This window comes from Berghia stephanieae, chromosome 1 (assembly GCF_034508935.2).
Source record: "Berghia stephanieae isolate SIO BIC M18660-M18661 chromosome 1, UCSD_Bste_1.3, whole genome shotgun sequence".
Classification (NCBI taxonomy): domain Eukaryota; kingdom Metazoa; phylum Mollusca; class Gastropoda; order Nudibranchia; family Aeolidiidae; genus Berghia; species Berghia stephanieae.
Window position 1 is genome coordinate 38721592 of NC_088360.1, and position 24179 is coordinate 38745770.

Consider the following 24179-nt stretch of genomic DNA (forward strand, 5'->3'; position numbering starts at 1 on the left):
TAAGGCGTTAAAGCCTTATGATTATCATGTTTTGAGCTTTGTGTAAGTCAAGTCAATATAATATGATCTTGGAATAATAGACTTTTCTGACTCATAACCTGACACTACCCAAAAATCATTTCACAAAAGTGGACCATTGAAAAAAGTGAACAATGAAGTGCATTCTGTTGTACAATCCAGGGTATCAATTTAAGCGTTTGATTGGACTTTGGTATTAATGAATTCAGTTTATATTTTCTTTTGATGATTGTCCATGACGTATTGTCCCGTGAATATTACGACACAATAGGTAATGACCATCGCCAAAAGAAAGTGGAACCTGTCTTGATGGGACTTTTTGAACACGTGGTCTCAGACTCAGTTTATTGACAATAAGGCTTTGACCTATATTCACATTTTCGTTGGATGCATACTTTTTCATGTGTTAATATGCATCGACAGAGCCCGAACCCTTTAACTTCCATTCAGTATCGTTCTTTTTTTTAAATCGACATTTTTCACAAGCGTTTAAAACGACCAAAATTTACACAATCGTAAATGACAAGTTGTTTGACGCAGGGCAACAACGTGTGGAACTTGCATTGCATTGTTATTTTTAATAACTTCCAGCGTTTTACTTTATTTTGTTGAGGTTTTTATGATTAACAATGCATATAGGAACAATGCGTGTAAAAAAGACTCTTCTGGGCTGAACAGAGATAGCTTTTATTTATGACCAAAGGAAGGCGGTCTAAATATCAAAAGGGACAATACTTAATTTTAATATATTATGTGAGCACATTTCTTAAAACTATAAATTTTAAGTTCTTTATTTTCTTTTTTTAATTCCAGTATTCTGGGGAGGCAGGGAAGGCTTCCATACTCTTCTCAACACAAATGTCAGGTCAGAACTTGACCACATGGCCACTTTCTTCAAACTGGCCATCGGTATGTTGTCCTACTTTTTAAATGTAAAATGTGTTCTCAGACTAAAACTGAATAGAAATGAAAGTATACAGAATAAACACAGAATTGGATAAAAATAAACCCATTGTAAAAAACAAACAAAATCCATTATCACAAGGGGAAAAAATGAAACAAACAAGACGAACCCCTGAAGATAATTTAGTAGTATCCAGAATGATTGAATTATATATGAATAATAATATATATTATATATATATATATATATATATATATATATATATATATATATATATATTATATATATATTATATATATATATATATATATATAAGACATTCAACTCATAGTTTCAAGGAATAAATTAATCTTTGTAAAATTACAAATGTCATTCCATAACACGGTTAGAAATAGAAACTAGACATCTTGCCAACCATTATTTTATTTCTTTCCGTAACACATAATTAACTACTCATTCTTCTTTTGCTTGTGAATAACGAGAGAATTATTTCCTTCACAGTTAAAGTTTGGATCTTATTTACATGACGTTAATCATTAAAAAAATAAATGAATGGAAACTGAATTATTTTTTAAAAATTCATTGCAAATCTCAAATTACATCTCATTTCATTTAATGTGAGTACGACTAATTTTTTGGAATTTCTAAAATTCTGAAACCCCCATTTTCAACTGACAGCTTACAAGAAAAAGATTGGTTTCAAAGGCATATTCCTTATCGAGCCGAAACCAAAAGAACCTTCCAAACATCAGTATGACTATGGTAAGTGAGAGACTCTAATGCTAAGAATATTTGATCGGATAGATAATGACGTTCATTAAATCTCTGTTAGGCTTTTGTGAGCAAACATAATTTATCATTTACAGCTATAGGATTATTGTATTTGGAGATAGAATTCGGTCAAATTGCCAATCACAGCGAGACCTTGGAAGATTTTGAACTGATGAAATATCATTAATTCTGAATACAAGAGTTTAAGAATCATTGTAATATAATGCGCCTCAAACCGTTTAATCATATTTTACTATCACTGAATGTAACAAATTATTATCATTATTTAAGTTGTCTTTAAACCCCCCCTCTCTCTCTCTCTCTCTCTCTCTCTCTCTCTCTCTCTCTCTCTCTCTCTCTCTCTCTCTCTCTCTCTCTCTCTCTCATCTCAGCTGAAGTGGAGGATTGACGGTTTTATCTCACAAATTATTTGTATAAACCTGACACCATTATTACATGTCAAAATAAATTTTTGTTCACTTTTTTTTCGCTCCGCTTTTGATGCTTAGTTTTCTGAAAGCAATTGTAATTGGCTTTAAATATAAACCGTTATGCATGCCGAAATCCTTTTACAAAGAATATTACGCTCCCCACAAATATGGGATCTAATACAAAGTAATAATATAACTGTTAGAGCTGCCCCAATCTTATCAGAATCAGTTATCATTAGTGTATTGTAAACTAATATTATAATGACTACAATAAGTTGCCTAATTACTTTTAAAATGACCATTTTACAGATGCTATGACTGTCATTGCCTTCCTGAAGACTTATGGGCTTGATAAAGAAATCAAGGTAAAATCAGCAAATTTATAAAATATCCTCATATTTTGAAAATGAATTCAATTCTCAATACGCAAATAAAAATATTGATCGACTAACTCGATTGTAAAATAATATGAAAGTTTTGTTTTTAGATTAAAAAAAAAATACAAATACATTGTAAAAGAACTTGTCTTATTTTTCAAAAATGCAATTACATGTTGACAAATAACGACAATGACCTACTGTTTGCACTTACATAATTAAAGTTTCTTTAATTTTAATATTTCACATATCTAAATTAAAAGGAGCACCTAGTCGTCATTTATCAAGATTTGACATGCGAAAATAGAATTCGATATAAGAACCGTTAGAACAACTTACCTGATAAAATCGTTTGCTCCTTTGCAAATCATTTAAGTGATTTTCGAAATTCACCATGACCAATTTTGGAAGAGGCAAGAAATATTGTATAGTTAAAAAGCCACCATTACAAAAGACTACGTTAAGACAACCAGGGTCGGGGTGAGCCGTTCTAAAATCAGCACAAAATAATACCGAGTATATTAGTATTAGTACTTTATTTAAAATAGAAAAAAAGTTTTCCTCATGGTATTGTAATTTGATTTTCGGATGACCTTACGAGGTTCATTCTAATAGTAAGCTTCTGACATCTATAAAATCTACATTTTAAATAAATGTGATATAATTTGCACAACATACCTTTATTTATACGCTATCTGACAAAGTCATCACAGATATCAAAGCAAGTAATCACCTTTTAAATGCAGTGAGCAACTTTGTCAAGACATCTGATGGCCTCTTTATTAGCAAGTGTTATGTCTCATTTTGACTCGTCTTTCTCCGCGGAGGTGCTCCTATGTTTAAAAAAAATAGATTCAAGTCACAAGCACTGATATGAGGTAAATAACGGAATGATTCTTTTTTTTTTAATGCAGCCTTTGTAAACGTGGGAGCATTATTATATTATTGGAACACCTGTCCAGACTCTTAACATACAGGTTAGTTCTTGCGATTGCAGGTCTCAACTTTTCCCTGGAGGGCCGTTATATGGTACAGTACGTGCTAATTGATGGCAGTGCCAGTTGGGACTAGCTATTGGTGTCAAAGAAAACACGTGCACGTCTTTCAGTAATCTTTTTTTGTTGTTTTGTTTTGTTTGCTTTATCTGAATGTGGGTCATCAACACTTCTCCATTAAGCCAATTGCCTCATCGTCTCTGGATCTCATTGATAAACTTGCATTTCACCAGTTTCGACCCCCCCCCCCCCCCGGCCCCCACCAACCACAAAAAAAAATCCTGTTTTTTTTCTATTTAAAATTGAAGACTTCCAGTTGAAAATCTGAGCATTGCACCTTCTTCTCAATCTTAGTTCAGCAGATGAGGCACCGATTCTGAAAACATTTTGTTTTCTTCAGTTTGTTGGTTAGCATCCTTGGAACAGTAGCCTCGGCATGTTATGTTAATGGATTTGCGAATTCTTTGGCAGTCTCAACTCAAAATTTTCTTGACTTTTGAACATCAAAATGTCAGCGTCACCTCATGCTACTGACAGGCGGCCCAAATCTGTTGTGCATGCACGCCAAAGTCTTTTTTTTTTTTTTTTGTTGTTGATATTGATGTAGGGAAAATAATTTTACAGACGTGGGAAACTTACCTCTGGACTTGGCCCCGTATCTTTGGATCTCACTCTTTGTGCCTTCCCGCCAAATACATTGAGCATGATGTATGAAATATCCAATAAAATGATTGTATATTTACATCCTCCAGTTGAACATCGAGCCCAACCACACCACTCTGGCCGGCCATTCTTATGAGCACGATATCGTTATGTCCTCAGCGTAAGATAAATCAAATTTCTATTATTTATAAAATTATCTTGATACGAGTTTGCATTTTGAGAAAAAATCTGATCAGTTTAATATATGAAAAGATGTTCAATGGATCAACAAACACAACAATTTAATTGATCAAAATCAAATCCAGCCAACCAATTCATGAAAGTACATTGTTTTGTGGCAAGCAGTGGCGGTTCTAGCCTATTTACAGTGGTTGGGCAAAGATGATCCGGTCATATATATATATATATATATATATATATATATATATATATATATATATATATATATATATATATATATATATATTATTTTTTTTTTTTTTTTTTTAATTATAATTTTTTTTTCACCTTTAAAAAAAATATTTCAACCACAAATAATCACATTCACAATGAAATGACAATACCAGTAGATTTTAATTATTCCAAACGTAATCAAAAAATAATCACGAAAGAGAATACAACTAAAAACTAAAGCGACGAGACATAATGCGACAACACCTTGACAATAGAAGTCCATTTCGTTCACTCGAAAAATTAAAGAGATGCTTTAATCCCTCAACGGCGAGATTAATATTTCTGTTACATTACTGGTTTTCAGTAGTATGTAGTAACCTTAAAGTTTTCATCGAGAAGCAACAACAGCGATATGACTCGAGTTTCATTCAGAGCTGAAATTGCATCATTTTTACTGCTGTCTTGGTGGTTAGAATGATTGTGCCGGTGGTGGTAGTGGTTGGAATAGTGGTAGCGGTGGTGGTGGTGGTGGAGGAGGAGGAGGAAGACGAGGCGGTGAGGGAGGATGTAATTATGATAGTGGTTTTGGTGGTGCTGTTGGTTAGAATGATAGTTGTGGAGACGATTGTTGTACTTGTTGTTAATATTGTTGTTGTTGTTGTTGTTGTTGTTGTTGTTGTTGTTGTTAATGATGATGATGATGATGATGATGATGATGATGATGATGATGATGATGATGATGATGATGATGATGATGATGATGATGATGATGATGATGACAACCACGATGTCGTCGACAATGATGGTTACCACCATACGATATTACAAAGTTTATTTAATCTTAGGCTTTCGCCAATAATTCACACAATACAATTAAGACAAAAGAATGTTATCAATCTCTCCTCATGCATTCGTTATACTATCACAATAACGACCGTGTTATCTTTACTCCTTCCCAATGCTATCTATACAAGAGTGCTATGCTCCTTCCCCAACCAACCCCTAGCTTCCCGCCTCTTCGTCGCGAACTATCTTATGTATGTATTAGCTTCAGGACGGGCAAGTACGGAATCTGCCCACCCTTCCTTTAAACGTCTTTATTTCCTCTATAACTTAGAATTCAACTCTCTCCTTACTCAGAAGAGTATTTCTCGTATACTAATTCAATTGTTGAGAAAACCAAAATGGTGGTTGTATTAATATTTATTTAGTCGTGACTTTTGAATAAAATGTTTTGTTTTATTAGAGGAAATACAATAGAAAATTACATTGTTTTGCAAAATTATTTAGTCTGGCAATAAAAATACAGCGGTAATTACTTTAAGAATAATAAAAAAAGAACTAACAAATTAATTTGTTAAAAAACAAAAACAAAAAACAACAAAAAACAAATAAGAAAACAATTTAAATAAATGAGTTTTGAGAAGTACTTAAAGAAAACGAGAAAAAAAAAAGAAATAATTTAAATGGATAAACAAATATATAAAAACAACACAAATTAATACTAAATTGATATAATATTAGTAAGTTAATAAATTTAATTCAATACTGGAACCTTCCCAAAGTCATTACATCAATGGTACCAGCACAAGTAAGGCAATAAATAAGAAAAAGTTCGTTTGCCAAAAGCTCTATTCAGTTTTCACTGGTTATTAAGGTGGGCTCATTTGAATTAGCCCGACCTAGTACTAGAGAGGCCAGACAGCAAAAATCGGAGTTAGTTCACCGTCAGGCGACGTGACGATGAGATGACGATGTGGGCGGAGTGGAGTGGTTGGGGAGGGGAGGGGGGGGGGGGGGTTGATAAAAAGAACAGGAGCGTATCCTGGTTTATGCATTACGGGGTGCATGGTCATTCGCAATCTATCAAAAATACACACAAATTGATTTCAGTACGAAGTATCAAGTTTAAGTAGTAACTTTTGAAATTATCTAATTTAGATTAGATTATTTCGGACCTGGTAATACAGCTTATAACTTGAAAAAAACAGGCTGGTATTTGCCCACCCTGCCCATTATTACCAGCCGTCCCTGGCAAGAGGTCGACGCTAAAAGCACTAGTGTTGATTAAGTTAAACCTAATTTTCCCCAAATCGACTTAGTCCAACGTGCACTAATTTGCAGGTATAATTGCCCAATTCGTTATGGGTTTTTGCTGTATTGGAAATCTTAAAAAATGAGCCAAAATATTGTCCATTACAACGTAAACAAGGCCGGTAATTGGGTTCGGACATCAGACCTGCATATATGTACACGTGGACTTACTCCGATTCGGCTGCTGTTCTTAAGTATTGACAAAATACTAAACTAAATGATTATTTGAAAACTATCTAAACAATCAACAAAATTTGAAAACTATTAGGATATTTTTTTTTTTTTTAATGAGAATCCAACCAATTTCTTCTCACATTTAGCTATGGCATGCTTGGCTCTGTAGATTCAAACACAGGTTCTCCTGACCTGGGATGGGACACTGATCAATTCCCCATGGATGTTAAGAATGCTACATTAGTCATGCAGGTATTTAGAAAGAGAACTATTTCTCCGTTTATAAGACTACTTTCTAGGGATTCTGACGAAAAACTTTTGACCATTGACACGTTGTTTTATCAATGACCATAATTTGTTAAATTTTGACTTGAAACATAAACATTTTGAGAATTTTAAACCAAGAAAAATATAGAGCTAACCAATATTAAACATTTTTTATTCCTTTAAAAGGAGGTAAAATAGAGAATATTTTCTCCAATCCCCTATTTATTACCATTTTATCACAAAAAACAATTGTTCAAACCATTCCCTAATACACAATTTTATTTTAATTGGACAGGTTATAATACTCTTAAAGTTCTGCTATTCAGTCATTTCCTCTTTTGTTTTCTTCTAGCAATGATTGATAATTTTCACCATATCGCTAACAAAGTTTACTATGTTTCCACGATTTTCCGTATGTTAACTTATACTTATAGGTCATCCTCAGACAAGGTGGATTGCAACCAGGAGGTTTGAATTTTGACTGCAAAGTGCGAAGGGAGTCAACCGACTTAAAGGATATGTTTATTTCACACATTGGTGAGCCAAACAAATGCCAATTTTAATATCATTTAGATGAGCTTTGTCTTTCTCTTAGCTGAAGAGGATTATTCAAGTAAATGCTGAAGGTGATCTGTGCTTTTCACAAAAATATTCATATTTTATGCAAATTTCCTTACATATTGCTGACAGTTTAAAAGAGGCTTACATAGATTAGATAGAACTGTTACCAACTTAAAATTATTGTTATTGTTATTATTATTATTATTATTATTATTATTATTATCATTATTATTATTATTCATCCTCATTATTGTACGAGAATCATTGTAACATTCTTCACCAGATATCAGTTAAAACAAGTAAATGAGAAACGATAAAAAGTGATATTTTGTAAACAATTATATTAAGGAATGTGAAAATAGCCCATAGTTATCAGTTGTTAAACATCTTCCTTTTCATTTTCAGGAGCCATGGATACATTTGCTCGAGGTCTTAAATGTGCTGCCAAAATCATGGAAGAGGGAGTCATGAGTCAGCATGTCGAAGTTAGAATAAAACAATTTATATTTATATAAAATATATTCAAATTTGCAAATTTATATATTTACCGCCCCTTTAATATTAAACTCGAGCACCCCTCTCTCTCTCTCTCTCTCTCTCTCTCTCTCTCTCTCTCTCTCTCTCTCTCTCTCTCTCTATATATATATATATATATATATATATATATATATATATATATATATATATATATATATATTAAACAAATCAAACATTGAAATTTCGTTTTCTTTGAGATATTTTTCAATGGAATACATATGTCAGGTACTCCTGTATGTATTGTCGTATGAGGTCTTAACTACCTAAACTATAAAGCTGGAAACCACTTACAAGACACATTATAAGCTTAGGACAGTTTTATATATAAATAGATTTAACTCTTTGCCTGTTATATTTTTATTTATCTTTTTCATTTTATCTAATTCAAATTATATTTAGTACCAAGTATGCAGGAGTGAAATTTGAACTAATAAAGACCTAAATTACAAAATAAAATAAAACAACAATTTATTCAATATTTATGTTTAGGATGTTGACACATGATATTGCGGTGACAAATTTTTATCGTTTTGTAACAGGAACGTTACAAGAGCTACAGGTCTGGTATTGGGGCAAAAATTGAAGATGGAAGTACAAGCCTAGAAGAACTTGAGGTAAGAATAATCACTATATTATGAAGAGATTGGATAAAGAGTAAGTGAATATTGCCAGAAACACAATCTATAATGTAACAGATGAAGTTAGGATCAAAGAGGAAACTACCAAAGGATATATGTATGTATGTATGTATGTATGTATGTATGCATGTATGCATGTATGTATGTATGTATGTATGTATGTATGTATGTATGTATCATCATCATCCGTGGTAGCTGTCCTCGTAAACACAGACAATGTCTAGAAGGAGTATAAGACTTGTGACAAGGATCAGATTTCTCGCCAAAGAGTGTATCAAAAGTGGTAAAATTCGACTAGACGTCGGACAGAATGGTTACAATGTTGTAAAACGTGTTGCAAATGGCGGAAATGGTGATTGTGATTTGTTTGACATTTCTAATTATCAGTATCAGCATGAACCGACCAGTAATTCTTCTTGGAATAAGTTTATACAACAAGAAGGTATGTTCAGACATACTATATCTACACAACCCATTAAAATTAAACCAACTTTTTGTCACTCCAACCCATCGAAATGGATAAAATTATTTTCAACACTACACAGTGTTTTCGTCAAAAACAACACATTCCAAATCCAAAGACCCGATAATGGACAGCCGTTTAGCATTGAATTTCTCCGCTACTGCAAACGAATCTTAACAAAATTCCCAGATGGACCGATGAAAAAAAATTATAAAAGACCCGATCAACTCTATTAAAATACATCGAAATAAAAATAATAGATAGAAAGTCATCCATTATGCCCTCCCTTATCCAAAACAACACACCAAAAGCACAGGAGGAAAAAGAGGTGACATGACAAGAACTCACAGCAATATTCGTAAACCACCAACGAAAATCTATTGATATTATTAGAAACGGATGTAAACAAACACACTCAAGTTGTGAGATAGATATCAACACAGTAGATACTGCCTATAAAGAAAAATGTCAACGAAACAATATTAACATTAGTGACACACCCTGGTCCGATGATGTCACTATCCCCCCCTCCCGCATGGACACCATCAACAAGTGAGTTTACAATCGACGAACTCACAAGCTGTGTTAAAAAATTACCTAATGAAAAGTCACCCGGGGCAGACGGTGTCACCTATAAATATATAAAACAAAATATAAACAAACTGGCACCAATTTTTACGGCCATCTTTAACACCTGTTTAAAATATCAAAAAGTCCCCCCAGACTGGAAACACAGTATCATAACACCGGTACCAAAAAAGAATGGGAACAAGGACAATGTCGACGACTGGCGACCTATCGCCTTATTACATCTTCATCAACGTCATCATCATCATTCTCATCGTCATCAACACTAATATCATTATCACCTCTGGGACATTTTGTGGCAGAGTCTGAAACTTCACTGTTCAAATTAATACTCCAGCTCTATACATTGTACATTGTTTTAGGAAATGGTATTATGTCAATGAATATGTTACCCTTGTTACATTATCATGTATATTTCCTGAAATAAACAATTCTGATATGTATGCATGTATGTATGTGTGTATGTATGTATGTATGTATGTATGTATGTATGTATGTATGTATGTATGTATGTATGTGCGGCTATGTGGTCTTGTGGTATATCGCTTTCGGATCGGAAGGTTCTGGGTTCGAGCCTCGCTCAGCGGATAGTTGAGTCCCTTGAGAAAGCTCTTTACTCACATTCTCTCAACGTACTCAGGTGTAAAATGACTACCTGGTCGTTAACAGCGATGTCTCTGTCCGAAAAAATTGTAATATCGCCTAACAGACGTCATGTCCCGTCCTACATGTTAAATGTTGCTGTTGACCAGGGACCCCTTGTAAAGCGCTTTGAGCACGTTTAGTGGATATTGCGCTATATGAAACTTCAATTTAAAAAATGTATGTATGTATGTATGTATGTATGTATGTATGTATGTATGTATGTATGTATGTATGTATGTATGTATGTATGTATGTATAGTATGATGGTTTCATACTTCTTGTATTTTTTTAAATAGCACTTTCTGTTATGGTCTCCTTCTATTCGTCTTGCGGTATGCTGCGCGCCGTCGCACTTAAGTGGGGAGAAAGGATAAAACCAGTGGCGCACCTCGCTTCAACGTCATTCGCCTCCCGACTCACGTCGGGGGCAATCCTAATTGAAATAAAACTATTAGATAGTAAGATTTAATAGTGTGTTATTTCTGTTTCTTTATTTGACAGGTATGTTGAACTTTTATTATTAACATTGTCATAAGCATTATTATTATTATTATTATTATTATTATTATTATTATTATTATTATTATTATTATTATTATTATTATTATTATTATTATTATTATTATTATTATTATTATTATTATTATTATTATTATTATTATTATTATTGTTGTTGCTGTTGCATTTATTGTTTTAATTATTGACATCGTGATTTCTTATTTTATTCATATCATTTCCGTGGATTGTTAATGCCTTTGTGTAATGACAGTAAATCGAATACGTGCCTATATAACTTGTATCTGTCATGAGGAAAATACTTAGTCTATTTAATTGATTACATAAGTGCTAGTAATAATCTGTTTATCGCGATTACAAACTTACCACGATCTTTATTACTGGTGATTTGTAAATAATATCGGCCTACTCTAATGTTGTTGATATAGTTATCCTGTCACTGTCACATCCCTTCCATCTATCCATCTATATCTCTCTGTATCTATCTATCTATCTATCTATCTATCTATCTATCTATCTATCTATCTATCTATCTATCTATCTATCTATCTATCTATCTATCTATCTATCTATCTATCTATCCATCCATCTACCGACCGACCTACGGACCTATCTATCTGTATACTTACTAATCTGTCTGCCTATGCACATATGTACCCATCTTTATATATTTACCTTTTCAATTACTTAGTATGAGATTACAGTTGGCTACATATCAATCTACCTAATAATCTATTCAACTATCTATATGCCTGTCACCTGATACACATATAGGCATAAGTACCTATTGTCTGACTAGCTGTATGCTCAGTTATCGGTCTGTCTGTCAAGCTTTCTTGGTCATTAATCGTTATAGCTGTATAATGTCCTGATGACGCCCTGCATCATAGAATTATACCAAACTTGTGAGATTGTTGGTAGTGATTTATATCTTATGCTTTTATTAATGATGTTGGCATATTCGATGCCATTATCTTACTTTGTAAATATTCATGTTTTATTGATACATTCGATTATCATTATATTACTAATTTTGGCCGTATCGCCACTCGACTTACGTTGAGGGCTGAGTGCCAATCTTCATTTTCTATTCCATTATATAACATGCATTGGCCGTATCGCCACTCGACTTATGTTGAGGGCTGAGTGCCAATCTTCATTTTCTATTCCATTATATAACATGCATTGGCCGTATCGCCACTCGACTTACGTTGAGGGCTGAGTGCCAATCTTCATTTTCTATTCCATTATATAACATGCATTGGCCGTATCGCCACTCGACTTACGTTGAGGGCTGAGTGCCAATCTTCATTTTCTATTCCATTATATAACATGCATTGGTCATTCGCCTCCCGACTCACGTCGGGGGCAATCCTAATTGAAATAAAACTATTAGATAGTAAGATTTAATAGTGTGTTATTTCTGTTTCTTTATTTGACAGTGTCGCCCCTTCCTTAGAACCAATCACGACCCTGAGCATTGCGCGAGAGAAAAACTCAGCATATCTCTTGCGCAAAATAAGATCTTGTTTTGTTCTATCACTCCCTCTTCATTCGTCCCAAGCCTCAAGAAGCCTGCCACGCTGCCTGCCAAAATAGCGGCACTGGCAACTACACACATCTCATTCTCAACAACAAAAACTACACCTCATTATCAAGAAATATCTCGCCACCAAACCTCTCAGAACAACTCCATACATCCTCCCTATCAAATCTCTCTCATTTACTCCATCGACTATATTACACCTTCCTCATTAAAAACTACACGTAACTTGAAGAAAACTACAAAGAGGCTTCATTATTGTATGTACCCCCTGCAACCCAAATAACAAGATACCACAATAACAAGATTATTACATTGGCGCCCAGCGTATGGGAAGGCCCGACACTGTGAAAATAAGGACCGCTTTGACTGTGCAATAGATGATAGCGATGTTGGCTGCATAGCAACCAAGAGAGGGCATCCGATGACAACCCTAGATAACAGTGATGACAACCCACGCTGAGACAAAGAAATGAAGTGAATGATCTGATGTGCGGTGTTAATCGTATTTTCTCTTAACAGTGAAAATATTATGTTTAGAAACATTCTTTACATCAGGCCTGATAATTTTATTTTATATTTCCTTTCATTTTTTGTTCTGTGTTTTAACGTGTCATTGTATTTCATTTCTTTTGCCTTTTGTTTCGCTGCCCGGTCTGATCAACCGAGTGGTGAGACATATTTGGTGTAAATTATTTACTTATATCTTGTTAGATACCACAATAACAAGATTATTACATTTGGGTTGCAGGGGTACATACAATAATGAAGCCTCTTTGTAGTTTTCTTCAAGTTACGTGTGAATGAAATGAAATACAATGACACGTTAAAACACAGAACAAAAAATGAAAGGAAATATAAAATAAAATTATCAGGCCTGATGTAAAGAATGTTTCTAAACATAATATTTTCACTGTTAAGAGAAAATACGATTAACACCGCACATCAGATCATTCACTTCATTTCTTTGTCTCAGCGTGGGTTGTCATCACTGTTATCTAGGGTTGTCATCGGATGCCCTCTCTTGGTTGCTATGCAGCCAACATCGCTATCATCTATTGCACAGTCAAAGCGGTCCTTATTTTCACAATGTCGGGCCTTCCCATACGCTGGGCGCCAATGTAATAATCTTGTTATTGTGGTATCTTGTTATTTGGGTTGCAGGGGGTACATACAATAATGAAGCCTCTTTGTAGTTTTCTTCAAGTTACGTGTAGTCTTTAATGAGGAAGGTGTAATATAGTCGATGGAGTAAATGAGAGAGATTTGATAGGGAGGATGTATGGAGTTGTTCTGAGAGGTTTGGTGGCGAGATATTTCTTGATAATGAGGTGTAGTTTTTGTTGTTGAGAATGAGATGTGTGTAGTTGCCAGTGCCGCTATTTTGGCAGGCAGCGTGGCAGGCTTCTTGAGGCTTGGGACGAATGAAGAGGGAGTGATAGAACAAAACAAGATCTTATTTTGCGCAAGAGATATGCTGAGTTTTTCTCTCTCGCAATGCTCAGGGTCGTGATTGGTTCTAAGGAAGGGGCGACACTGTCAAATAAAGAAACAGAAATAACACACTATTAAATCTTACTATCTAATAGTTTTATTTCAATTAGGATTGCCCCCGACGTGAGTCGGGAGGCGAATGACCAATGCATGTTATATAATGGAATAGAAAATGAAGATTGGCACTCAGCCCTCAACGTAAGTCGAGTGGCGATACGGCCAATGCATGTTATATAATGGAATAGAAAATGAAGATTGGCACTCAGCCCTCAACGTAAGTCGAGTGGCGATACGGCCAATGCATGTTGTATAATGGAATAGAAAATGAAGATTGGCACTCAGCCCTCAACGTAAGTCGAGTGGCGATACGGCCAATGCATGTTATATAATGGAATAGAAAATGAAGATTGGCACTCAGCCCTCAACGTAAGTCGAGTGGCGATACGGCCAAAATTAGTAATATAATGATAATCGAATGTATCAATAAAACATGAATATTTACAAAGTAAGATAATGGCATCGAATATGCCAACATCATTAATAAAAGCATAAGATATAAATCACTACCAACAATCTCACAAGTTTGGTATAATTCTATGATGCAGGGCGTCATCAGGACATTATACAGCTATAACGATTAATGACCAAGAAAGCTTGACAGACAGACCGATAACTGAGCATACAGCTAGTCAGACAATAGGTACTTATGCCTATATGTGTATCAGGTGACAGGCATATAGATAGTTGAATAGATTATTAGGTAGATTGATATGTAGCCAACTGTAATCTCATACTAAGTAATTGAAAAGGTAAATATATAAAGATGGGTACATATGTGCATAGGCAGACAGATTAGTAAGTATACAGATAGATAGGTCCGTAGGTCGGTCGGTAGATGGATGGATAGATAGATAGATAGATAGATAGATAGATAGATAGATAGATAGATAGATAGATAGATAGATAGATAGATAGATAGATACAGAGAGATATAGATGGATAGATGGAAGGGATGTGACAGTGACAGGATAACTATACCAACAACATTAGAGTAGGCCGATATTATTTACAAATCACCAGTAAAAAGATCGTGGTAAGTTTGTAATCGCGATAAACAGATTATTACTAGCACTTATGTAATCAATTAAATAGACTAAGTATTTTCCTCATGACAGATACAAGTTATATAGGCACGTATTCGATTTACTGTCATTACACAAAGGCATTAACAATCCAAGGAAATGATATGAATAAAATAAGAAATCACGATGTCAATAATTAAAACAATAAATGCAACAGCAACAATAATAATAATAATAATAATAATAATAATAATAATAATAATAATAATAATAATAATAATAATAATAATAATAATAATAATAATAATAATAATAATGCTTATGACAATGTTAATAATAAAAGTTCAACATACCTGTCAAATAAAGAAACAGAAATAACACACTATTAAATCTTACTATCTAATAGTTTTATTTCAATTAGGATTGCCCCCGACGTGAGTCGGGAGGCGAATGACGTTGAAGCGAGGTGCGCCACTGGTTTTATCCTTTCTCCCCACTTAAGTGCGACGGCGCGCAGCATACCGCAAGACGAATAGAAGGAGACCATAACAGAAAGTGCTATTTAAAAAAATACAAGAAGTATGAAACCATCATACTACATACTTTGGTAGCAGAGCCTGATAATTTTATTTTATATTTCCTTTCATTTTTTGTTGTGTGTTTTAACGTGTCATTGTATTTCATTTCTTTTGCCTTTTGTTTCGCTGCCCGGTCTGATCAACCGAGTGGTGAGACATATTTGGTGTAAATTATTTACTTATATTTCCATCCCCCCCCCCCCCCACCACCTCGAGTACCTCCTCGTCTCCTCTCCACGTGAATATTTACCTCGTTTGTTTGCTTTTATTATTATGAATTTTTAATTTGTATTTTTTCTCTCTTCCGTTACATGTTTTCACTATGCTCATTTTATAACAGCTCCATTTATTTGTTCTTGACACTTTGTCCATGCACGCAAATTTTATAGTGATTTTGTTTATGTTTATTTTGACTTGTACCTTTCTGGTCTGTGGGCAGTACCATGAAATTGATAACATATGTTTGCGTGTGTCAAGCACTTCACTCACAGCATGAGTGCTCAGAACACTTATCATTTTGTATGTTATGATCAGTAGAACGTAACCTCCAAGTAAATGGAAATAATAATACGTTTCCATCTTTCCTTCTTTTGGAAGACAGTTGTTAATGTTAGGTCATACTTTCTGGTTGATTGCGCACACTAAGACTCGCTGACTGGGTTAGGTGTCAGACATTCAACAACTCCTCTCTTTGCTTTTATCAGATATCTCAAGTATTGGATTCCAAGTAAATCCGGAAACAAGCCCTTCTGTCTCCCCTTTTCTCCTGCCTGCTATCAATTTCAGACAGGACTTAGTGGACTTAGTTGTTCTTTTGTTAGAGACGAAGTGTGACTTTTGAAAATGCATTTCTTTGTTTGGGGGCTTAGTTGGAATTCCCGCATTCCAATTTTCTCCCCTTTTGGCTGTTCAGTTCTTAATTTTATTTTACTTTGTACTGACATTCACCATTCTACGCGCCCCTCATCCACCTCCTACCTCCCTCCACTCCCTCTTCCCCGTCACTCACTCATCACTTATTGTTAATCACTTTTGCAGTCCTTACAACTCCACCGCCCCCCCCCCCCCTTCTCTCTCTCTGTCTCACTACCTGTTCCCCCCCCCCTCTCTCTCTATCTCTCTCTCTCTCTCTCTCTCTCTCTCTATCTATCTATCTATCTATCTATCTATCTCCAACGCTCTAGTAAAATGGCTGAGTCGATTCAGAATTTGATCGACGGCATCGCTGCTCTGTCGAATGAGCAATAAAGAATGGAATTGCTCAATGCAGTGCAGGAAACAAAGAAAACGGAGCAACCTGTCAATGTCTCAGCCGTTAGAGCTGACGCTCCACGACTTTCCACCTTTTCCGGGGATGACGGGTCCCCTTCTCATTGTTCCTTTTTGCAGTGGAAACTGGAGGTTAAAGACCTCCAGTGCTCTCATATGTTCTCGGAACGCATCCTTGTGGCGGCCATGAGACGCTCTCTAAAGGGCTACCGGCCGACCTCATTCTTCAGATGGGGGAGGAAGTGACCTGCGACGCGATCATTCAAAGTCTTGATCGACTTTATGGTAATATTTTGCCTTCTTCCGATCTCTTGCAAAAGATTGCCATCGCGTCGCAGGTAGAGAATGAAGCAGTCACAGCGTGGGCTGTTAGGCTTCAGGCCTTGGTGGCACAGGTGTCAGGCAAAGTGCCACCTCTCATTACTGCTGAAGGTGGAGCGGACATGTTGAGCGCTCATACATGATTGCATGGGCATTACGATAATTGCTATTTTATTAATTGCTATTATATTATTATCTTTTATGTATATTTTCCTCTTTATCTGGGATTAGTTGCTTATAGTTTATTAAGAAAATCGGGGACGATTTTTTGTCTTGAGGGGAAGTATGTAGTATGATGGTTTCATACTTCTTGTATTTTTTTAAATAGCACTTTCTGTTATGGTCTCCTTCTATTCGTCTTGCGGTATGCTGCGCGCCGTCGCACTTAAGTGGGGAGAAAGGATAAAACCAGTGGCGCACCTCGCTTCAACGTCATTCGCCTCCCGACTCACGTCATAAGCATTATTATTATTATTATTATTATTATTATTATTATTATTATTATTATTATTATTATTATTATTATTATTATTATTATTATTATTATTATTATTGTTGCTGTTGCATTTATTGTTTTAATTATTGACATCGTGATTTCTTATTTTATTCATATCATTTCCGTGGATTGTTAATGCCTTTGTGTAATGACAGTAAATCGAATACGTGCCTATATAACTTGTATCTGTCATGAGGAAAATACTTAGTCTATTTAATTGATTACATAAGTGCTAGTAATAATCTGTTTATCGCGATTACAAACTTACCACGATCTTTATTACTGGTGATTTGTAAATAATCTCGGCCTACTCTAATGTTGTTGGTATAGTTATCCTGTCACTGTCACATCCCTTCCATCTATCCATCTATATCTCTCTGTATCTATCTATCTATCTATCTATCTATCTATCTATCTATCTATCTATCTATCTATCTATCTATCTATCTATCTATCTATCTATCTATCTATCTATCTATCTATCTATCCATCCATCTACCGACCGACCTACGGACCTATCTATCTGTATACTTACTAATCTGTCTGCCTATGCACATATGTACCCATCTTTATATATTTACCTTTTCAATTACTTAGTATGAGATTACAGTTGGCTACATATCAATCTACCTAATAATCTATTCAACTATCTATATGCCTGTCACCTGATACACATATAGGCATAAGTACCTATTGTCTGACTAGCTGTATGCTCAGTTATCGGTCTGTCTGTCAAGCTTTCTTGGTCATTAATCGTTATAGCTGTATAATGTCCTGATGACGCCCTGCATCATAGAATTATACCAAACTTGTGAGATTGTTGGTAGTGATTTATATCTTATGCTTTTATTAATGATGTTGGCATATTCGATGCCATTATCTTACTTTGTAAATATTCATGTTTTATTGATACATTCGATTATCATTATATTACTAATTTTGGCCGTATCGCCACTCGACTTACGTTGAGGGCTGAGTGCCAATCTTCATTTTCTATTCCATTATATAACATGCATTGGCCGTATCGCCACTCGACTTACGTTGAGGGCTGAGTGCCAATCTTCATTTTCTATTCCATTATACAACATGCATTGGCCGTATCGCCACTCGACTTACGTTGAGGGCTGAGTGCCAATCTTCATTTTCTATTCCATTATATAACATGCATTGGCCGTATCGCCACTCGACTTACGTTGAGGGCTGAGTGCCAATCTTCATTTTCTATTCCTTTATATAACATGCATTGGTCATTCGCCTCCCGACTCACGTCGGGGGCAATCCTAATTGAAATAAAACTATTAGATAGTAAGATTTAATAGTGTGTTATTTCTGTTTCTTTATTTGACAGTGTCGCCCCTTCCTTAGAACCAATCACGACCCTGAGCATTGCGCGAGAGAAAAAACTCAGCATATCTCTTGCGCAAAATAAGATCTTGTTTTGTTCTATCACTCCCTCTTCATTCGTCCCAAGCCTCAAGAAGCCTGCCACGCTGCCTGCCAAAATAGCGGCACTGGCAACTACACACATCTCATTCTCAACAACAAAAAACTACACCTCATTATCAAGAAATATCTCGCCACCAAACCTCTCAGAACAATTCCATACATCCTCCCTATCAAATCTCTCTCATTTACTCCATCGACTATATTACACCTTCCTCATTAAAAACTACACGTAACTTGAAGAAAACTACAAAGAGGCTTCATTATTGTATGTACCCCCTGCAACCCAAATAACAAGATACCACAATAACAAGATTATTACATATGTATGTATGTATGGACAGCGTGGCACAGCAGTACGATCTTTACTTCCTAGCTAGAAGTAGAAGGTACCGAATAAAGAGATAGATAGATAGAGATAGATTGACAGATAGATAGATAGATAGAGAGATAGAGAGAGAGAGAGAGAGAGAGAGAGAAAGAGAGAGAGATAGATAGAGAGAGAGAGAGAGAGAGAGAGAGAGAGAGAGAGAGAGAGAGAGAAGATTGTAGAAAAATAGAAAATAAGACTGTATTTCTCAATTTGTATCTCTTCTCTTATTTCGACTCCAAAGGCCTTCGTCCTCAGCAATGGAGATCCCGTATTACTCTCTGGACAACAAGAACATTATGAGAATATGCTAAACTACTACGTCTAAACACCATGTTTGTGGTAGAACCAGGATTCTTAGGAAGTGTGTGGTTCTTTTTAAATTTTCATTCCATCCAGCAACTAAGTCATATCTAAAAACATTTACCCCTCCACAATTGTTTTTCTTTTAATTAAATAACAAACAAACAAATTAAAAATTGTTGAGTTCATTTTTAATATGGAAATCGTCACTTAGTATGAAAATGTCATTACAACTAAATATCTCACGATTATACCATGTATGTTATGCATAAATTTGATTTTCAAAAAAAAAATATGCATTTGGTTATTGTATTTTTGTCACAGTAAAGGTTGTTCACAATTATCTTATTAAATTTTATTTTATTAAGAACTGAATTCATCTCACTCCAGTTATATTTCGGTAGGCTTAGATAAACTTTACCTTCTAATATTAGATCGTCTTTCCTTTTATAGCCTTCCCTCGAATTAATTTCTAATTAGTGAATACTTTTCGTTCTACATTCTGTCACGTAGCCACTTATTATAAAAGCTGATAGGTCTAACATTTGACACTCACTTTCTCTCCACAATCTATGCCGGACGGCCAGTCGCTCTATTCCTATATATATACTGGAAGATTTTTATCTTTTGGGACTTTGTAGATATTATATCTACACCATTAAGACGCCGGAGCTTTTAACTTTGATTGTATAATCTTCAAGGATCAAACCCAAGCCCGCTGTCAAAGGACTACACAATAACCTCTTACCAATTGCCTGGAAGTGGAATTTTACGAGTCCGATCCTGTTATCAGAGGAATAGATCATCCAAGCCCATCAACTGCCTGGAAACGTAAACTTACGAACCTGACAAATTATCATAAGTTACGTAAAATATTCATATCTCTATTTGTAACTGCCACGATCACTGTTTACCTCTTTTAATTAAATTTCATCATTATTTTTATTTCATTGTAAACAAATCGTTAATTGTTTTTCATTTATAGTAACTAGTAAATTCTGGGGCCTCATTCTACATATATCTTTATGCATAGTTGAGTAGCTCTTTACTCACTTGAGACCATGACATTTTGGAGGGGACACATATAAAGAATTGAATTTATTTAGTTACTTATATCTATTTCATCTAACTTTAAAGTTTAAATTGTAAAACTCTTAATTGCACCACTTGATCATATTTTAATTGAACTCCCTATTTACAGGATTACTTTTTTTTTCTTTTTCATTTCTTCATTTAAATGGAATAGCAATTTATCCATTCATTCTTTCATTCAAATTGAATAGCATTTTATTGATTCATTCCTTCATCCATTTATTCATTTATAAATCATTCATTCATTCATTGTTCATTCATTTATTTATTCATTCATTCATTCATTCATTCATCCATTCATTCGTTTATTCACTCATTTATTCAATCATTCATACATTTATTCCTCCCTTCATTCTTTCATTCATACATTATCCATTCATTCATTCATCTATTCACTCAGTTTTTCATTCATTCATTCATTCCTTGTCCACTTTGTTATTATATCACTCATTTCATTTTGTTGTTTGCCTCATTCATGAATTGTTTTCAATATGTTTACATTCCATAACGATTCATTCACCTATCATCCAATCACTCAGTGTTGTGAACACATTTTGTAACTATTGTAAATCTTACGATATTTTATTGTTTTGTATTTCAGACATCACTGTTAAACACTCTTCAATGCCTAATTACAATTGTTGAACAACCATTGAACAAGAGAGAGGTCCCAGCCACGAACTGAGTTGGTAAATATATCCTTCATTATTCTCTTTTACATGAGTTGGGCATCACATAGTAACTATAGACATCGTGATTTGTTTTGCATAGTGATTTGTTTTAAATGCATTTTTGGCATATTACTGTTACCAAAAACCACTTATATATTATGTTCTGAAAAGTGAGTCTTTAAAAACTAAATAATAATAAAAGGAGTATACTAGCCGTCGTGTTATATTTAGTGATAGATAACTTGGGATTATTTTGGCATCCTATTATTGTTATCACACTCTGGTATATTAGCGTCATTGCGAATAATTGTACACAAACTAACGACGAGTCACACACATTGGTGATACATTTTTCGTAGTAACATAGTTTAGAGTACACGAGATTGACACATTGTTATTGACACAAGTCATAATAACTCCGCCTTGTATTGACACATTGCTTTATAAGATATAACGATAAAAGGCATCAAATTCAACATACATAATAAGTTGAAATAAGAGAGAGAGATTTCTAAAAATAGAACAGTTCATTCCATAAGTGTAAATAAATAAAACAGTCAGTAACAGTATCCTGTCAATATAATATATATAAAACATCGTAACTAATTTATTGCAAAAATGGAAGCATATAAAAGATACTTAAGTCTCGCAAAGGACTTAGAAATACCCCAGGAAAGAATATTTTCATGGTGCGAAGAGAAAATAAAAGAAGAAAAAGAAGAAAGAATTCGTAGAGAAGAAAATGAAGAAAGAATTCGTAGAGAAGAAAATGAAGAAAGAATTCGTAGAGAAGAAAATGAAGAAAGAATTCGTAGAGAAGAAAACGAAGAAAGAATACGCAGAGAAGAACGAGAAGAAAGAGTCCAAGAAAGGGAACTAAAAAGACAAATAGCTTTAGCAGAAGAAGAAACCAAAAGGACCCAAATGATGCTGGAAATTGAAAAAACAAAAACCGGTCATGAAAGAAAACATAATAATAGTGATGAATTTTTCGTGAAACTTCCACGCATGCCAACATACGATGAACGCTCAGACTGTCTAGAATCCTTCTTACACCGATTCGAAGTTCAGGCTAAAGGTTATCGTTGGCCAGAAAGCAAATGGGCCACAGCCTTGATTAACTGCTTATCTGGAGAACCGCTAAAAGTTTTCTATACCTTAACAACTGAAGATGCAGATGACTATGGTAAAATTAAAGACGCTCTACTAAAAAGATTTAGATTAACGGAAGATGGTTACCAGGAAAGGTTTCACACTGCAAAACCGGAAAGTGGAGAAGACTTTAATACATTCGTGAACCGAATTACTCAATTTCTAAATCGGTGGCTTGAGTTGGCAAACGTAAAACAAGACGACTTTGCAGGCCTTTACTATCTCACGCTGAAGAATCGAATCTATCAAGCTTGCAACCCAGATTTAGTCGCATTCTTTAAAGAGAGAAAGCCAGAAAACTTGGACAAATTAAAAATCTACGCAGAAAACTTTAACAGCGCACATCCATTGACACCCCTTAGCAGAACATTGAAGGAACCATACTACGCTGCTGCTGCTCAGAGTCCATGTACACCTAAAGTTCAATACTCAAATAGAACGAGCTGATCAATCACTCGGAACACGCAAGTGAAACAAGATGATCATAGTGACAAACCATGGAACAAACAGTTCAATAGAGACCATAGCCGATCCTATCAAAACAAAACAAGAAATAGCACTGACAATAATACTGAGTATAAGAAAACCAACAAACCTATAATTAAATGTCAATATTGTGGAATGAAAGGCCACACAGCAGACAAATGTTACAAAATCGTGGGATATCCAAAATAAACTGCAAATGCATCACTCCAAACAAGTGTAAACAATCAGACACGAGTAATGTCAGGAGAAAATATAAATGTGTATTGCGTGAAAGGTATGTCACTTTTAACACAAACTCACAAATCAGGATCGCTATTTTTTTGTGAAGGCAAAGCTAATGGAACTGATTGCAAAATATTGAGAGACACAGGATGCAGTACAGTAGGAATAAAAGCATCTTTGATCAATGACGAAGACAACACTGGAAAAACGGTACAATGCATCACATTCAGTGGCACAGTCGAAACCTTTGAAACAGCTAATGTGTACATCGAAACCCCATACTATACAGGAATAGTGGAATGCTGTATACTTCCTAACCCCGTCGCTGATGTTTATGTTGGCAATATAAAAGGTCTTAAAGACAACCCAACAGATGTAAAAGAATGGTCATTAACCCAAGAAACAGCTTGTCTAGCAGAAACAAGAAAGATGACTAAGACAACAGAGAAGCAAATGACTATTTCTCTAGAACCACAACAATTTGACAGGAACACGTTCATTGAAGAACAGGAAAAAGGACCCGACTTTAACATCATATTTCAATATCGCAAACAAAGGACGAAATCAAAAGTTGAATACATCATTGAAAAAGATATTCTGTTCAGATTACATAGGAAAAGAA

General features: G+C 34.7%; 1 protein-coding gene across 1 annotated transcript in view; it reads left to right on the forward strand.

Annotated features, from left to right (window-relative positions):
- The window catches only part of LOC144974027 (uncharacterized), a 30728-nt gene extending 10618 nt beyond the window's left edge, over nucleotides 1–20110 (forward strand). The window contains exons 8-16 of the mRNA XM_078916920.1: nucleotides 832–927; nucleotides 1601–1684; nucleotides 2434–2489; nucleotides 4249–4319; nucleotides 6967–7072; nucleotides 7522–7624; nucleotides 8054–8133; nucleotides 8725–8799; nucleotides 19876–20110. Coding sequence (XP_078773046.1) covers nucleotides 832–927; nucleotides 1601–1684; nucleotides 2434–2489; nucleotides 4249–4319; nucleotides 6967–7072; nucleotides 7522–7624; nucleotides 8054–8133; nucleotides 8725–8799; nucleotides 19876–19959 — 755 coding nt within the window. The 3' untranslated portion in view covers nucleotides 19960–20110. The remainder of the gene's footprint in view (nucleotides 1–831; nucleotides 928–1600; nucleotides 1685–2433; nucleotides 2490–4248; nucleotides 4320–6966; nucleotides 7073–7521; nucleotides 7625–8053; nucleotides 8134–8724; nucleotides 8800–19875) is intronic.
- Nucleotides 20111–24179: the final 4069 nt, after the last annotated feature.